This window comes from Podarcis erhardii (genome assembly GCF_964252035.2).
Source record: "Podarcis erhardii genome assembly, chromosome: 13".
NCBI classification, from domain to species: Eukaryota; Metazoa; Chordata; class Lepidosauria; order Squamata; family Lacertidae; genus Podarcis; species Podarcis erhardii.
The window spans coordinates 39,069,130-39,087,212 of NC_138502.1; the positions used below are offsets into that span (position 1 = coordinate 39,069,130).

General features: G+C 43.7%; 1 protein-coding gene and 1 long non-coding RNA gene across 3 annotated transcripts in view; one reads left to right on the top strand and one right to left on the bottom strand.

The window, feature by feature from the left end:
- MYO1D (myosin ID) overlaps window positions 1–18,083 on the top strand; it is a 175,922-nt gene that overhangs the window by 83,841 nt on the left and 73,998 nt on the right. For both annotated transcript variants that reach the window (XR_014150687.1, XM_081837683.1), the window contains exons 17-19: window positions 6,637–6,860; window positions 7,376–7,520; window positions 10,111–10,215. Coding sequence is in view for 1 of the 2 variants with exons in the window: in XM_081837683.1 (XP_081693809.1) it covers window positions 6,637–6,860; window positions 7,376–7,520; window positions 10,111–10,215 (474 nt within the window). In the remaining variant the exon portion in view is untranslated. The remainder of the gene's footprint in view (window positions 1–6,636; window positions 6,861–7,375; window positions 7,521–10,110; window positions 10,216–18,083) is intronic.
- LOC309328332 overlaps window positions 1–18,083 on the bottom strand; it is a 53,754-nt gene that overhangs the window by 18,046 nt on the left and 17,625 nt on the right. The window lies entirely within an intron of this gene.

Sequence of the window (18,083 nt, forward strand, 5' to 3'; positions counted from 1 at the left end):
GGCCTGGCTGGGAGTGAGGGGGCTGCTTTTTGTTGATCTTTTGACTCTTAGAGAGGTTTGGGTAGCTTTCATAATACGGGCTGAGAGTGTCTCAGATTTTTGAGAATCCCTCTGTACTCCAGATTCGGTCCAGAATGCAAAATCCACCCAGTCAAGTGAATAATTTGCTTCAGTGTTCCCCAAACGCCGAAGGGGAAAAATGGACTCTGCTTTGGGTCCCTTTACTGACTCATCTCTTCAGTGGGTTGGGGCAGGGGAATAGCAACCCTGGCTTATTTTGGAAAGCAAGAACATATCCCCCCCCCCCCGCATTGACTATTATTTCTTGCTGTACTACGTGCAGCAGCATATGGAAGGAGGAAAGGTAGCTGTAAGGCAAGCTAAAAACAAACAAAACAAATACCCCTGCAATAATACTTAAGTGCAGTTTAGAAAATATAGCGTTAAGGGCAACAGAAAAAAATGATGCCCGTGGGGAACATGCGTGAAGCTGTAAATCTTTTTTCTTTTTTTTAAATGGGAAGCTTGACACTTGTGTATGTTGTCACATGTATGCATACATTCATCCTTCGGCAAAGCTCCCTGCCCTATGTAGACAAAGAGCTACTATGAACTGAAGAGACCTTGGACGCACTCCAAATAACTGTCATGTGCAAACTTAAAGACTAGCCGATTTATTGTTTCATGTGCTTCCGTGGGCTAGAATCCACTCCATGGAAGTTTATAAATGTATTGGTCTTTAATGTGCCACAATACTCTTTGTTGTGTTTGTTCCAACAAATACGGCTACTGCTCTGCAAGTTGTAACCCACCAAATAGCTTTGCAAGACCACCCACTGGGCAAACAGGGGTTTACACAAGTGTCGCATTACCTCTCCCGGCAAGTGTGCAGAACAAGCAATCCTCAAGCCCTGACTTAGAATTATGTCTGAAGAAGGATCGCTGTTTTGTGCCAAACAAACCACAAAGTCAAGGTTTGTTCTTGGCTTACCAGTTGTGATTTGTTAAAGCAAAACAAAGCAAACCATCTTCCTTGGTTCAGATGTCACACTAGGCCAGGGACTATTATATTCCATTGTATTATTTATTGTTTGTATTTGATGTGTTTGCCATGCTGGGCTCATAAATTTAGTGAATACATATTTGTAGCCCACCCTTCACCAAATGGTGTCCCCATAAAAGAACAATTAAAATAAAGTACAATGTAGGGAGCAGCAAAGCAGGCATGATTTGTTCATGCACAGCTAGTCATGGTTTACAGTAGCTTACCAATTTTGTGCAACTTCAAAGTATTTTACTTTAACAATGCCTGACTCCAACGCATTCTTGATTACTTTCTGTATTTTAGTAGCAATAGATGCACCCACACACACAAATCAAAGCAGGATAGATGAAAAGATGATAATGCAACTGGTAGCTTGGGGGAAAGGCCACTTAAGTTTTGCTCTGGTTCCTAAACACTTTGGAGCTCTTGCTCAGGCAGCTCACAGCTTGTGGGCAGCTGCCAAAAAGAACTCAGTTTATCTCATAACGTAGCAGAAGAGATGAGCATGCTGAAAGGAGATACCTTTGTGGAATAACAGCAACAATCTTTTGTGGTGATGCATACACCAATGCAATATCCTAATTACATTCTCTTTGAACAGTTGTTATTCCAAATAGGGACTGGAAATATGTGTGCGGGTGCAGCATTAATGCAGGGTCACTCAATAGGTTGGTTAGAAAATCTAGCATTTAGTCTGACCGCAGGTGGAAGGATGGATTTAAACTCAGCGGAGCAGGGTTTCCCCTTGGCTCAGTTTTTGGGGTTGAAGCAAGATTGATGATTCGTTTCTACTGCAGGTAGGAAGGTATATCTTAACTGCTCTAGGTTGACAGAACTCTTTTCCCATGAAGGTTCACTAGTGCCTTAACCTGAGCGTATTTCAGGAGCAGAGTTTAAAAACTGATCTCTTTGATATGGATATGATAGCTATGGTGAATTGTTCACAAGTGTTTCTTCATTTAAACTCGATACTTTGCTGTTTTTCATTAACTTACTTGGAGACCCCAAGTCTCTGGAATAGGGTAGGACAGTGCTTTTCAGCCAGTGTGCTGTGGCACCCTGGGGTGCCTTGAATGATCGTCAGGGATGCCATGGGCAACCACTTGTCTCTGTCCCTCTTTCCTCCCCCCCCCTCCTTCCAAAGGCTTGCACAGCTGTTTGTTGCAGCAGCCCTGACCACAAGCTCCACAGACGAATGGTGCCTCTGGGGCTGGCCAGGGGTTGCTGGTTGCCAGGAGCTGAGGCAGCCTTGGAGTAGGCAAGCAGGAGGGTGAGGGAGACCGGGCAGGCTGGCAGGCAGGCAGGCAGGCACTGTGCTGGCCTTTCTTGCACTTGCTGTGTGCAATGCCTGCCTGGAAGCTGAGTGCCCAGCGCTGAAGGGGAGCCTTTCCACCATGCAGGCCCAGCAGCGCCCACTGCTGCCTCCCAGTGAAAGGTTCTGGCCTCACGTTCACCTTTGGTCAGTGTCCTTGTTCACCTTTGGTCAGCTGCTAAGGCTGTAGGCATCCTCTTCCTAGGCCCCTGTGGGGCAGTGTGTGGGGCGGCAGCAGTGGCCGCCTGGAGGACTCCCAAGGAGTGGGGAGAGGAGAGGAGGCTTAGGGAAGACTCCACGAGGGTGTTCAAAAAAGGGTAAGACGCTGCCAACTCTGCAGGCAAGGGGTGACATAACAGGGCTCCTGAGCCCCACGGGGTGCTGCAGAAAGAATGTGGACTCCAAAAGGTTGAAAACCTCTAGGATGGGATACTATCCACAAAAACATAATGGTCTTAAAACAGTGTTACAATGATTCACACATACTGAGTAGCGTTGGCTCTCGAGAGTCTTGAGTTTTCTGGAGGTGGGTAGAATTAAAGGGCTGGATATGTTCCAAAACGGATTGCATGATCTTCTCCCAGTTCAGAATCAGTGAGGCTTGCTTATTAATTCATTGTTGGGACTCTGCAGCAAATATTTTCTCTCCCCATCTGTTTGTCCCTTGTTTCATCATTCCTAGCTTGACGTAATCTATGGTTTAGTGAGGCATGCAGGAAGGACCTCCACTTGACACAAGCTTCATAAAACAAATAGCTGTGGCGCTAAATTGCCTTGGGTAATTAATTAATCCTACTGTAAATGGAAGTACTGATGCACATCTGTATGGATCTATAAGATGCCAACTCAGGAGCTGAATCAACTTCCCCAGCCAGGCCCTCAGTGAATTGCAGGGCTGTCAATTCACCAGCAGGAGAAACAAAACAAAAAACCCTTTTCCATTGAACTCAAAAGAGAGAAGAGTATTGCTCTAATACAGCACCAGGCAATTTGAAACAGAGTGCAACCATTGTCGAGTTCCTAGAGAACGCTTCATCTAATATGGTTGAAATGTAATACGAGTTGCATGGTGAGAATTTGACGTCTACATTTGCCATCTCAGCCATTTGACATCCATAGGGTAGAGGAACTGCAGTTAGGAAATTCTTCACTGTGGAATGTTCTCCCAAGCAAAGGAAATGATCTTTTTGCCAGATCATGAGAAATGACCACTGAATTTGCCAATGTGTGTTTAGTGTTGTCGTATTATTTATATTTATTGGACTCCAGAGGGTTCTCCTCTCAAGCATGAGAAACTGCCTTCATCCTCTTCTGCCTCGCCTCCCTCTGCAACTGAAAAAATCCCTTTCAAAACACCGCCCGTGCTGCAGCCTCTCTCCTTCAGATCCCTCTGCCAAACCTACCTTTCTCCCTTAGTAGATAAGAAGGCATTGCTAATGGGATTAGGTCCCACCCTCTGACCTTTAAAGATAGAGATGAAAAAGCTGCTTGCTGAAGGACATCATCCACCCACAAATTCACACACCATCTTCCTGCCTGAGACAGGGAGGCAAAGTTTTATTGGCACCCTTCAGGGCTTCACCCCCCCCCCCGCCAGAAAAGGTGGCAGAAGAAATATAAATTTAAAAGAGATTGTTAAGATGAATAGAAGACAGGGAGCCCCAATCCTAAATGCTTGCTTTTGGTTTGTCCCTGTCCTGCTGTTCTTTCCTCTATAAAGCAGTACAGTCAAACCTTGGTTGTCAAATGCAATCTGTTCTGGAAGCACATTTGGCTTCCGAAATGTTCGACAACCAAGGCACGGCTTCTGATTGGTTGCAGGAGTTTCCTGCACTCAAGTGGAAGCTGCGTCAGACGTTCAGCTTCCGAAAAATGTTCAAAAACCGGAGCATTTCCTTCTGGGTTTTCAGCATTCGGGAACCGAAACATTCCAAAACGGAGGCATTCAGGATCTGAGGTTTGACTGTAGTTAGATAGCTGTTTCTCTGGTCTATTATGACACAGAGGAGCTCTTCAGTGGGCAGCAAGGCATCCACCTTTACTTCACCTGTTCCTTAGGAAACAGAAGCATTGCTCATGGTCAGCACGACCCCTGGTGATATTCCTTCCTTTGAGTGTAGCAGTGAGGTCCACATGAAAGCAGCTCTCCCAAACACTGAGGGTGTGGAAGATGCATGGAGCAATAATGACTATTCCTCCTTCTGTCAAAGCCCTAGGTCTTCATTTTTTGCTTGGGTATTAGACATGAGAGACTCTTGTGCCCTGGGATGTACTTGTTTTACATTTTCCAATTAAGAATGTTGTCCTGTCCACAAGGGGAGAATTGAGCTACCCTTCATCCTTCCTTGCAGTAACTTGAATCATAAATCTGAATAATGGCTGGGCAACCTTTATCCTGTCTAGGGCAAGGTTCCCCAAACTTGGGTCTCTGTTGGACTACAACTCCCATCATCCCTAGCTAGCAGGACCAGTGGTCAGGGATGATGAAAACTGTAGTCCAAAAACAGCTGGAGACCCAAGTTTGGGAAACCCTGGTCTAGGGTTTCCCAAACTGCTCAGGGGCAGTTTGCCCTGGCTTCATGCAGTGGGTGGAGCCAAGGCTCAGTGTGGGGAGGGCCACCCATTTTCCCCCTCCTTCTTTGCCTTTTCTTCCCTGCCCAGAGGACTACTGGGGAAGGGGCTTATTGCTGCTGACCTGAGCATGTGGAGATGACGTTTGAAATTTGTCTGAGTACTACAGGTTACCCACCCCTGCTATAAATAAATGTAACAGCGGAACAGCTATACTTAGGAGAATGGTTTCTGTTGTCCCCACTGTATTACATAATTCTCCAGTTTATATAGTTGTGTTTTTAAGCGGCAGTGTCTATAGATCCCTTAGTCCTCATCCCTAGATCCTGTTGAGATTCCTGCATAGCAGGGGGGTGGACTGGATCACCCTTGGGGATCCCTTCCAACTCTACAGTTCTATGATTCCGTGATCCCCAAACAAAATTAAGCCTGAGTCCACTTAACTCCGCTTGTCTGTTTACTCTGTCACCTTTACCCCTCCTTCCCTATTGGGATTTAGATAGAAAGATGCTTGGAGCAGTAGCCTGTCTTTTGGTACGCTACTTCATCAAAGGCCATGTCTGGCAGTGGCACAATATAAACAATGATAGAGGGAGAATTGGGTTGGCACTTCTCTAACTCTGTCTCCACGCAATTAATTTACTCTGCAGCGTGGCATGACAAGGGAGCACTGGCAGCAGAACTCTGTATTGTTACTATTTATTAGCTTTCTTCCCCACCCTTCAGCATCGTGTCCCGGGGCAGGTGGCGGCAATGTTGAAAATGCAATATTAAATTCAGTTAAAATGATTTATCTTCAGAGGAGTAGGGTGGGTCCTAAGGGACTTCCAAGCGGCAGCTCTTCTATGTCCTGAAGAGCATTTTGCCCCTCTCCGTGCCTAGCCGAAGCAGAATAAGCTATGCAGATGTGATTGTTTTTGCATAATTCACATAGCCTGTATAAATCAGGCTTCTTGGTACAGAATCTGGACTATTTATTTAATATGAAGTATACAAGGCTTCTTGCACAGTGCTTCATTTTGTGTATATACATATAAGCAAAAGCTGGTGGGGTGAGTGGCAGGTGCTCTCTGGCATGTATACGCAAGTATACTGTGGTACCTCGGTTTCCGAGTGTCTCAGAAGCCGAACATTTCAGTTTTCAAATGCCAAAAACCCGTAGTACAGTGGTACCTTGGTTCTTGAACTTAATCTGTTCTGGGAGTCTCTTCAACCCCTGAAATAATTCAAAAACCAAGGCACGGCTTCTGATTGGCTGCAGGAGCTTTCTGCACTCAAGCAGAAGCCGCGTCGGACATTCAGCTTCCAAAAAACATTTGCAAAATGGAACACTTATTTCCAGGTTTGCGGTGTTCGGGAGCTGATTTGTTCGACAACTAAGCCGTTCGAGAACCAAGGTACCACGATAAGTCCTTCCATTTTTGAACGTGCCTCAGAAGTCGAACGGCTTCTGCTGAGGGTTTTTTCAATTTTCTCCACTGGCTTTGCAGCCCAGCCCTTTGCGCCTCGGTTGTTGAACATTTTGGAAGTCAAACGGTCTTCCAGAACAGATTACATTCGACAACCAAGGTACCTCTGTATTATGAAATGCATGCTCCATTTGCGCTATTACTTCGTAGCGATACATGAAATATTGAGTAGGAAGAAGGAAACTACTCATCCCCCCCCCATTTCTATTGTCCTAACTTTTTTGCGGGGGCTTCTATAGGTTTGGAGGGGCACGCTGGCTCGCCTGCGCTACAAGAGAACCCGAGCTGCCCTCAAGATCATAAAGTGCTACCGCCGATACAAAGTGAAGTCGTATATCTGCGAGGTTGCCCGGCGATTTCACAACGTGAAGTCTATGAAAGGCTACGGCAAGCATGTGAGATGGCCCACCCCACCCAAAGTGCTGCGGCGGTTTGAAGAGGCTCTGCAGGCAATCTATCACAGGTAGGAATCGAAGGCAGTTTGTTTCTTGGGCTACAGAGCAGGAACATTACCTGATAGTGCCAGGTACAGTGTAACCTCGAAAGCCAAACGCCTTGCAACCCGAACGTTTCAGCTTCCGAACGAATGAAAACCGGAAGTGATTGTTCCAGTTTTCGAAGGTTTTTTGGAAGCCGAATGTCCAGCACGGCTTCCAATTGGCTGCAGGAAGCTCCTGCAACCAATTGGAAGCCGTGCCTTGATTTTCGAACGGTTCTGGGAGCCGAACGCATTCTGTTCGAAAACCAAATTACAACTGTATTGTATTTGAGAAAGTTGCAAGTACCATTTAGGAATGTGGTGGCCACAGAACAAAGCCAGCCTGTGGTTATTTTTAGTGATGCCAATCAATTGGTGAGTGGGATTGCAGAATTGTTTGTATGGAAATGCTGATAACTATTTAATTGGGCAACCGTATATTCCAATCCCTCTGCTAGTCTGATGTGCAATTGCTTCTGGTTTGTTTGTTTTTTTTCCAGGTGGAGGGCGCACGAACTCATCAAGAGCATTCCCCCCAAGGATGTGCCTCAGATCAGGGCAAAGGTGGCAGCAGTGGAAGTGCTGAAGGGCCACCGAAGTGATATGGGGATCCAAAGAGCCTGGCAGGGCAACTACATTGCATTGGTAAGCATAGTAGAACACACAGAACGTCAGTCATTGCGTTCTGTGATACCACAAAGATAAAAAGTAAATAACCAAGGCCCATGCTATCAATTCTTTACTCTTTGCAGAAATAGCCTTTTCCTCTGAAATTCCAATCCTTGTCCCTCTTTCCTCTAATTCAAGCCCTAATTGATTTTTTCTTAGTCAATGAACAACAAAAAAACTATTACAGAACTCTGTCAAATCTCACTCTGCAATCCAGTCCACCGTGTCCAATCTTTAAAGAAAGTGAGGTATATTAAAAACAAAGTAGGCAAGCTAGCTGTATACAAATCTGCAGAATTTATTCTAGTGTGAAAATTGGAAGCGTTTGCAAGTGGAAGGTGTGGTTATTTTAAACACATGATTCCAGACAATTTCCTATATTGGTTGCCTGCAGACACCAAAGCATCCTTTGAAATGTGTAGGTGGTTTTTTTCAACTATGGTTATAACTAGAAGAAAGGCTTTCACTTCTCAGTCAGAGGATGGTATAAACGAATGAGCCCCAAATGAAGTTAAACTTCTGTTCAGAATATCCTTGTAAAATATGCTACCAAAGGCGGAATTGAACCGATAGGAAAAAAAGCCTTGTGGAGGAAGATACAGTGTATGTAGAATGAAGTTCTGCCCCAACACACTTTTGAAATAATTCGGCATCATGCATGTAGATGGGGTGATCTCACAAAAACTTGTAATACATCTGTTAGTCTTTAACGTGCCACAAAACTACCATAGCTACCCCTCTGGAAGTTGTTACCTCACCAAAAGCTCTTTGTTGTAAAATAAAAATGGATAGCTCCTCTGGTAACTGGTTAAGCAACAGGAAGCAGAGAATATGCGTAAATGAGCAGTTCTTGCAACGGGAGGTAGAAAACAGTGAGGTCTAAGGCTCCGTGCTTACATAACTTGTAAATAAATGTACGGGGAAATGGGCATTCACATTAGGTCAGATATACAGAAGCATATAAAGTGGTGCATATTGGGGCAAAAACCCTAGCTTCAAATAGTAGCATAACCACCCAACCTCACCCCACTTACCATTCCCCCCCTTCCCCCCTCTTTTCTTCCTAACACTTTTTTAAAAAAATGTTTGATGAATTAAAACAAACAAACAAAACTGTTCTATCCTGTTTGCCCTTTGTTTAAACCAATTCATGAGCCAATAACTTATACATTGACCACTAATAATGAACCATATGTTGTAGATATCCCTCCACATTTATTATGCTATTTTTGTGATATACAAATGACATGAGAAAACTTTGTATACTCATTTGTATACTTATTCTTGTTTTATAAAACCCAATAAAAAGTTATTCAAAAATAAATAAATCCTAGCTTCATGTACACACTGATGGAATTTGAACTGGTGGTGTCTGATCAAGAAAAAGATCCAGAATCAGAGGAAGTACATTGGTACCTTGGGTTAAGAACTTAATTCGTTCTGGAGGTCCATTCTTAACCTGAAACTGTTCTTAACCTGAAACACCACTTTAGCTAATGGGGCCTCCCACTGCTGCCGTGCTGCCGCTGCACGATTTCTGTTCTCATCCTGAAGCAACGTTCTTAACCCGAGGTACTATTTCTGAGTTAGCGGAGTCTGTAACCTGAAGCGTCTGTAACCTGAAGCGCCTATAACGCGAGGTACCACTGTATACTATTAGCTGGAGAGAAATAGTGGGAGAGCGCAGTTCCCTTCCTGAGGGCCTTCCAGGAGCTTCTGTTTGGAAACAAGAATGTTGGATTAGCACAAATGTCCTTCTAGTATAGAAGGACATTTGTGCTTAGTCCAGTAGTGCTGCTCTTCTGTGTTTTGTGACCATGCTTGAAAAGAAGGCCCCATGTATGTATTGGGTTCTGCTAACTATAGTATGGAAAACAAACAGAATGCAGGACAGAACAAACTTGTATGCCTCCTTAGAATGCCGACTCACTCCCATTTTTCAGGGATGTAGAAACCACAGCCCATGCCCTTTCATAAGAAAAGCACCGGATCAGACCGAAGTCTTGTTCTCACAGTGGCAAGCCTATTGGAAACAAGCAGGGCCAGATTGCAACAATGAACACTCTCCCCACTTGTGATTCCCAAAAGCTGTTATTCAGGAGGATGCTTTATTTCAGGCTTCCTCAACCTCGGCCCTCCAGATGTTTTTGGCCTACAACTCCCATGATCCCTAGCTAGCAGGACCAGTGGTCAGGGATGCTGGGAATTGCAGTCTAAAAACATCTAGAGGACCGAGGTTGAGGAAGCCTGCTTTATTTGCTGCCTTGTTCAGAAAACCTAGGAAATTCAACTCCATAATTAAAAGACTGCTGGCCATCTCTTACCTGAGCAGTTCGAACATATCCTGCTCTAACATAGTCTCTGTTTAAGAACTGCAACTTTTGGAATCAAGGAGGTGCTGGGCTTGGAATGCTGTCTTTGTGTTGAAAGATAGCAATTGCGGTGTTGTTACAAATGTATATTTGAGACTTCTATAGCTGGCTGACCTGGAATGGTAAAGATGCTGCTGCCCTTGCTTTAATGATGAAGACAAATTACCTGCCTGCCTTCCTGTTTGCTCCTTTAGAATCCAGATAACCCTCAGGCTGCAGGCTCATTCGTCCCCATTGCCAATGAGTTGAAACGAAAAGACAAGTTCATGAATGTTCTCTTCTCGTCTCACGTCCGCAAGGTAAGCACAGCAACTGCTGCAGAAGGACGATGAAAGCCTCTGGAAAGTAAGGGGAGGGGAGGGCTTCATCAAGAGGCTTTTACATTGCTGAAGCTCAGGTAAAGGAATTTTGAAATACTAAAAAAAAAAAAAATGAAATTATTTCAAAAAGACAAAAAGAGGATAGTATTTAGAGCTAGGAAAGTGAGAAAACAGTCAGCAAAACAGGTGAGGATTTGGAGAATCAAACTTAAAATTTATTGTAAAGAGGTTCAAAACGGGTTGAACGTGAATAGAATAAAGAAGACCTACATTGGGGCGCTGAATTTGTGTGCATTTTGAGCAGATCTTCTTTTGCAATAGTCCTTCAGCTCTGCTGTGTTAAGCAGGTGAGCTCAGGGAGTTACAGAGAGATCTCCTTTGAAATGCGAAGGTCAGATCCATACTAAAAAGCTTCTTCGCAGGCACCTTTGGTCCAGTGCTGGCATCATGTCCTTTGGTTCCTGGGTAACTTGCTTGGGAGAGCTGCTTGACTCCTTGGCCTTTATTCTGCAGAATTTTGCAGGATCTCATTCCTCCAGCCCTGTGCTTTTAAAACACACTAAACCTGAGAAATCTGGAGTTTTGGGGTGAAACATCATCAGTAAAGTGATGATGTATAGCTGTACCTCCCCATCTGCTTTAGGTGACATTGCCAAGGTCCTAAATTGATTCTGAATGGGATGGCTAACGACTAGTAAATTGAGGTTCAGTCCAGATAAGACCAAAGTATGGCTGATTAATGATACACTTGAGCAAGCAAATCAGATTCAACCTGTTCAACATGGGGGAGGGGTGTTTGCCCTCCCTCCCAAAGGATCATGTTCTCATCTTGGAAGTGCTTTTAAATCTGGATGATCAAGTTATCTTTTGTAGCCTCTGGCACTTCGTTCAGCAGCTTTGGCTGATTCAGCAGCTGTGGCCAATCCTGGGGAAAAAATGACCTGTACTCAGTTATTCATGCCCTTAAAGAATCTATATTGCATTACTGCATTGTGCTCCACGTGATGTTGCTTTTGAACACGTATCTAGAAACTACAACTGGTGTGAAATGCAAAACCTTGTTTGCCAACTGCCTCATGCCCTAGGAAACATTTCTTTACAAACTAAGCTGACTGCCAGTTAGGTTACAAGCAGAATTCAGAATTTCTATTTTGCCATTTAAAGCCTTAAATGCCTTAGAACAATAGTACCTGAAATTATTATTATTATTATTATTATTATTATTAATTATTATTTATACCCCGCCCATCTGGGAGGCTCCCAATCAAGTGTTAAAAACAGTACAGCGTTACATATTAAAAACTTCCCTGAACAGGGCTGCCTTCAGATGTCTTCTGAATGTCAGGTAGTTGTTTATCTCTTTGACATCTGATGGGAGGGCGTTCCACAGGGTGAGCGCCACTACCGAGAAGGCCCTCTGTCTGGTTCCCTGTAGCCTCACTTCTCGCAATGAGGGAACTGCCAGAAGGCCCTCAGCGTTGGATCTCAGTGTCCGGGCTGAAAGATCACCACCTCCCAAATGAATCTGCTCACCTCATAAGATTCTTGTCTGAGGCCCTCTGTGTCCCCACATTTTGAAGCAAGATGTGCAGCAATAAGGAACAAGGCCTTTCCAGTTGTGAAGCTGCTCTTCTGGGGCACAATTCATTCCTTCACAATTCCTGCTCTATTTTAGAAAGAGATTGAAATCAGTACTGTTTCCCTCAGTTTTTATTGAGAATCAGTATTGCTGATGTTTTTACTGCATCATATTTTGTTTTAAGGTATGTGTTTTTATTGTGCTAGCTCCATTGTGAATCAGTTTTGTTTGAGAGGTGGAATATAAATAATTTAAATATATATCCCTTCACCGGGGATGGCACCAATAATAGCCGGCCAGCGCAGACACAATACTGCATATTCTCCTGACTGAGGTTAGGAGATCAGTAACCCACATAAGATTTGAATATTCCTTTCCCCTCTTTTCTCTTACCATCAAGGTTGCAAATCCCCCCACTTCTCTTTTGGGAATCAACATGGTTAGCATACATGAATTAACCACGGATAGCTGCCACTCTTAAGTTTAGAGACGTTGTTAGAACCAGATTAGCAAATTCAGGTCTGAGCTAAAAATGGTTAGGGTTAAAAACTGTTTGCATGTAACACTAACCATAGCTGGCTCCAGAAATGGAAGGGAGAAAGACTCACATGCAACAGGGGAGGGCAAATGTATAGGATACTTCTGATTTTGTAATCTTGATCAGCCAGGGTTGTGTTTGCCTTGCACTAGCCTGGCTTGTTGTCTAACCTTGGTTAAGATTTCAAATGTGTTGTGAACCCATAGTTTAATTTGCTGAACAGCACCCTACCCCCCAAATGGTGTAAGGGGTTGATCTGCTTCTCCCCTTTTAAGCACTGGAGACTGGAGAGAACACAAAATTGCCTTAACTGTGGCTTGCTCAGTGCTGATATAACACACAACCATAGCTTCACATCCCAATTTGGGGCTAATCCTTAACTGTATGTAGCATTTAATTATGGTTAAGTTCAATGTCTGTATAAGGACATTTCTTAGGTTTGGTAGTATTTCCTTCGGTTTGGGTGTATGTAGAATATAGCAGGGCTGTAAAATACTTCCTTGGTTTATTCAGTTGACATTTAGGAAGGGTGTGGATCGGTGCAATTGGTGCTATATAGTCATTACTCCCCCTCCCTGCAAGGTAGAAGAATGATGAGCAAAAGAGAATTCATCTGCTCTCTGTCCTTGAGTGCCTCTAAATCCCTTGCATGTACCTGCTTTAAAGGATGCTTCAATCTGAATTTGTGTTAGGACTGACAAGCCGCATCTTTGTCAGGGAGTTTTCTGGAATGTATTTTCTCTCTCTGTGTTACATAATTTTAATCTCTTTAAATCTTTTCTCACGTCCTTCCTGATTCAGATTTCCAAGCATAATGTAACAAAGCCCTCTACCCTTCGAGTTGCAAAAGATTTGTTTGGTTTTGATTGGTTTAAACTCTAATGAAAACATACTAGAAATAGACAGCCAAACAGAAAGCTTTTTGTGATTGGCGATATAGATCTTGATTGATAATGGGATCCCTCCACAGATGTGTGTTCACGAGATGCACATCTCCAGATTTTTCCTCAAGGAAGCAACAGTGCATTGTGCAGATCTGTAACGGCAATGCAATTTTTTCTTGCTCTGTTTGCATTCTTTCTTTTTTCAAACTGTGTTTTTGCAGCAAAGGATAAATAAAGGAAGCAACTGGGCTACACCAGGAAGAAATAGAAAGCCTGTATGGGGCACAGAAAGTTTCCTCCCCACACCCAGCCTAAAGACTAAGACATCTTTCCCCAACTTTCTTGCACCAGCAGCACTCTGAGAAATCATTGCTCTGCGCACGTGTAACATGTGAACTGTTATGTGGCCATAAAACATTACCTTTGCTTTGAAAAGAGAATTTTATTAATTAATAAAAAATTAAATTAATTAATTTTATCAGTTAAAAATCAAATGCACTGGCTGGCTGTTTGCTTCTGAATCCTAAACAGTTTGACACTAAATTACTTGGTGGACCACTGGCACCCATATGAGCCTGCTTCAAGCCCCAAGAGCGGCCACAGAGGTCTTGCTCACAGACCCGCCAGTAGTATACAGTCAGGCTGGTGGAAATACAAGACAGGGCCTTTATGGTGATGGCCACTTACCTGTGGAATTCCCTCCGACAAAAGGTGCATTTGGTCTCATCCCTGTTTTCTCTTAGGCAGGCCATAAAAATGTTTATTTTCCATTAGCCTTTGATTAGGTAGCTTGTGTGGGTTTTAAACTTTCTTTTAACATTATTAGTACAGTCTTACCTTGGATCCCAAACGCCTTGCGACTCGAACGCCTTAGTTCCCAAATGCCGCAAACCCGGAAGTGAGTGTTCCAGTTTGCGAACATTCTTTGGAACCCAATGTCTGACGCGGCTTCCGATTGGCTGCAGGAGCTTCCTGCAGCCAATCAGAAGCTGCACCTCGGTTTCCGAATGTTTTGGAAGTCAAACGAATTCCGTTAGATGACCAGGGTATGACTGTACTGTGGTATCTGCTGGCACAGCTTGGCTGGGTGTTATATGCTTGTTTTGTTTTTATGCTGCTCTATTCGCTTTTAGATGCTAAAAATGTATCATTGGTGTTTGACTCTAGTGGTTGGATTGGTAATGCTGTTTTATTGCGTTTTGTCATCATTATTTGAGAGCCACTTTAAAAGGGCTTCAGTTTTTAAAAGCAGCGTAAAAATCACTTAAATAAAAATAATAATCAAGAGCGGCCACAAGCAAATCTGGCCTTCAATCCCAAAATCACAAGGCTCTTTTTCACTCTAACTCTGAATTTCCATTTCAGTCTCCTTTGCTCTGTATAAGCATGTCTTCTTTCGATTGCTATTGTTCTCTTCACTCTTTCTTTTAATGCATTTGGCTATGCTGCTTCCTATGTTGATAACAGCCTGCTTTTTCTTTCACATCAGTCCCACAGCCTTTCCCTAACAGCCAAAGCCAAGTGTTTTTTGCACTGTCGCTCAGTTCCCCTTCTCCCCCCGCCCCATCCCTGTCAGGTTTTGTCCTTGCCCATTTGTCCTCTCCATTTAACAAACAATAAATTCACACTCTGCAAACATGTAAGGAGGAAAAGGCAGGCACAGATTCCTCACACTCACAGCGAGCATCTGCTGTTCTGCTGCTGATTGGGAGTTCCTGGTGTATGTCCCTGCTTGTTTTTAAAGGTCGTATCTCTGCTTTTTCCATTTCCTACACTGGTATGTTGGGGAAACACTGGTGTCACTGCTTATTGCGGCTAAAAGTGTGAAGCACCACTGAAACAGCAGTGATGGTGTTAACTGCTTTGTACTAATCAGCATACAGGGCACACTGTCAACACTAAGTAGATGCTTAGTCAAGAAGTGGCCAGGTTAGGGCAATTGCAAAGCAGAAAGTAGGCTGCTTTTTTGCTTACAGACAACAAATGAGAGGGAAGAAGTGAGGGCTATAGAAAGTGGAATATTGGGTGCTTAGTATCTGATGTATGGAAGTGAGAGCTGGACCATAAAGAAGGCTGATCGCCGAAGAATGGATGCTTTTGAATTATGGTGCTGGAGGAGACTCTTGAGAGTCCCATGGGCTGCAAGAAGATCAAACCTCTCTGTTCTGAAGGAAATCAGCCCTGAGTGCTCCCTGGAAGGACAGATCGTGAAGCTGAGGCTCCAATACTTTGGCCACCTCATGAGAAGAGAAGACTCCCTGGAAAAGACCCTGATGTTGGGAAAGATGGAGGGCACAAGGAGAAGGGGATGACAGAGGACGAGATGGTTGGACAGTGTTCTCAAAGCTACCAGCATGAGTTTGACCAAACTGCGGGAGGCAGTGGAAGACAGGAGTGCCTGGCGTGCTCTGGTCCATGGGGTCACGAAGAGTCGGACATGACTAAACAACAACAAGTATCTGTTGCCTTCAGGCAGAATTTGCAGTTGCTCTTTTGCTTGATGCTTTTGTGCAGGGGTCAGCAAACTCTTTCAGTAGGGGGCCAGTCCATTGTCCCTCAGACCTTGTGGGGGGCCGGACTATATTTTGAAGAAGAAAAAAAGAACGAATTCCTGTGCCCCACAAATAACCCAGAGATGCATTTTAAATAAAAGGACACATTCTACTCACGTAAAAACATGCTTATTCCTGGACCATCCGTGGGCCGGATCCAGCCCCCGGGCCTTAGCTTGCCTACCCATGCTCTTGTAGAAGTGAGAGCATGTGTTTGGCATGTGTGAGGCCTCAGTATCTCCAGTTAAAAGGTTTTTTAAAAAGAATAGTAAGACTGGTGAATATTATGGCATGGTCTTTAGGGCACACGATGAAGCTACTTTGCTAAAGCTAAGCAGGTTTGAGTCTATGCCCAGGTGGGAGAACCTGGAAACTCCCATGCATATTGCTTTGAGTTCCGTGAAGGAAGAAGTGTGGGACAGAAATGTAATAAAAAGAATAAATAGGTAATATAAAGATGCCTACCAAAATTCAGCAGAAAGACTTAGAGCAGTGTTTTCCACCAGTGGGCCTCAGTTGGACCACTTTTGGTTGGACCACTGCCAACAGCTGAATGAAGGTGTCCAGGGGACAGAGGGGAGAATGGATGGGAAATCTCCCTCTGAAAGGATAGGACCAGAGAGTGCACTGGAAGAAATTAGAAAGAGAAATACATGGTTAAGTTGAAGCAAATGAAATAAAAATAAATTAAGAATAGAAAAGGGAATAAAAAAGGAAAGCTGTTGTAGGAAGATGAAGTAAATAAAAGGAGCAGCAAGAAATGATGAAACAAACCAACACTGGTGGAAGGAAAGGTACAAATTAAGTGTGAAAGGAGAAGGGGAGAAGAAATTCAGGAGATGAGTATTTTCTGTAGCCCCTTGAACAACTAAGATTTAATCAAATATTCCTGAGATGATGCCGTTTTCTAGCACCCTCCTTGTTTTCCAAAACTTTCCTCCAGGTTCCTGCAAGAACCAGCTGCCCATAATTAGTAACCTATGATTTAGAAACTTTATTTTACACACTTGCTGGGGGCTTATTTTACCCAACAAACATCATGCCATCTTGCCCTTACGACTGTCAGCTGGTAACAAGAAAGACCTTCTTTGAAAGGAATGCCCTACCTTTTTCATACGGTATATGTTTAACCAATCTCTTTACCCAATACCTTCCAGATCTCTTTCTGGGCAAGTCTCCTATTGAATGTGATGCTTCTCTCTCATCAAATTGATTAGTTGTCCCGGGTAGAGTTAAGCTATAGCAGAATTGCTGGAGGGTGTGACATTAGAGAACCAAGCTAGAACTGTCATGTTCTGTACAAAGTCGGCAAGACTGACAGGTTGAAAGAGTGAATGACATGTGCTTCTAAATGTGAGAAGAATATGGGTGAGCAAGCTTCCAGAATCTTGAAAGGTTATTGTCAAGAACATAAAGAACCACCCTTTTATTTATTTCTGACGATGAGGACAGATTTAATTTGTTGCAAAGCGGAAAGAAAAGATCAGCAACTTGGCTCACTTACTAGAGTCCATTTGCTCTGCAGGTGTTTTGTGCAGTTTGGCGACTCTGCTTGTCGAGGAGTTGAGTTTGGATAGTTTGGATTTTGTTTTTTGCGGTGCTACAAACGTTGCATTAAAGTAGAAACTTGGAACTTAACGGCTTTGAGATCCTTTCTTGGTCTTCTGGTCTCAAATTCTGCAGGTGTAGCATAAGTCAAGATACTGGGCAAGATATTCATTTCTGCTGTGCTCAGAATCTACATGGGGCTCTGATGTGCATATAAAACTCAGCATGAGTTTCCCTGTTCTCTTCAGTACAAAGGACAGCTCCGTGTGTGCAAGGCAGGATACTGACTTTAAGAGAAAGTTACTACATTCTTGCTTTCATGGCACTCTTTGTGTATGCTAGTTACTGGACTAGGGCTACAATATCTGTTGAAATGCTTGATCTAATAAATTGGTCTGCTGTTTCTGAGATGCTCTTGCAATCTACTTTGTCACCATTTCAGCACCAGTTAAATGGCCATCCGTCTGAGATTACTACTGCTCCTGTTACCATATCATAGATAACAATGGCCAGGGTAGTCCGGAGGGTGAAATTGCTGCTGGTGAAAAGCATTTCATGCTACAGAAGCCGCTTGTACCGTCAGAGATGAGACTGGATCTAATAGCACCCCCAAACTACAAACCTGACCCCTAAGCGGTTGTGCAGTTCTGTCTCCCTGGGTAAACAAGCCATTCACCCAAAGGATCTGTTTGCTAGTCTGGAGTTATTTTCTATTTACTGACCCTCTCCCAGTCCAGTACTGATCT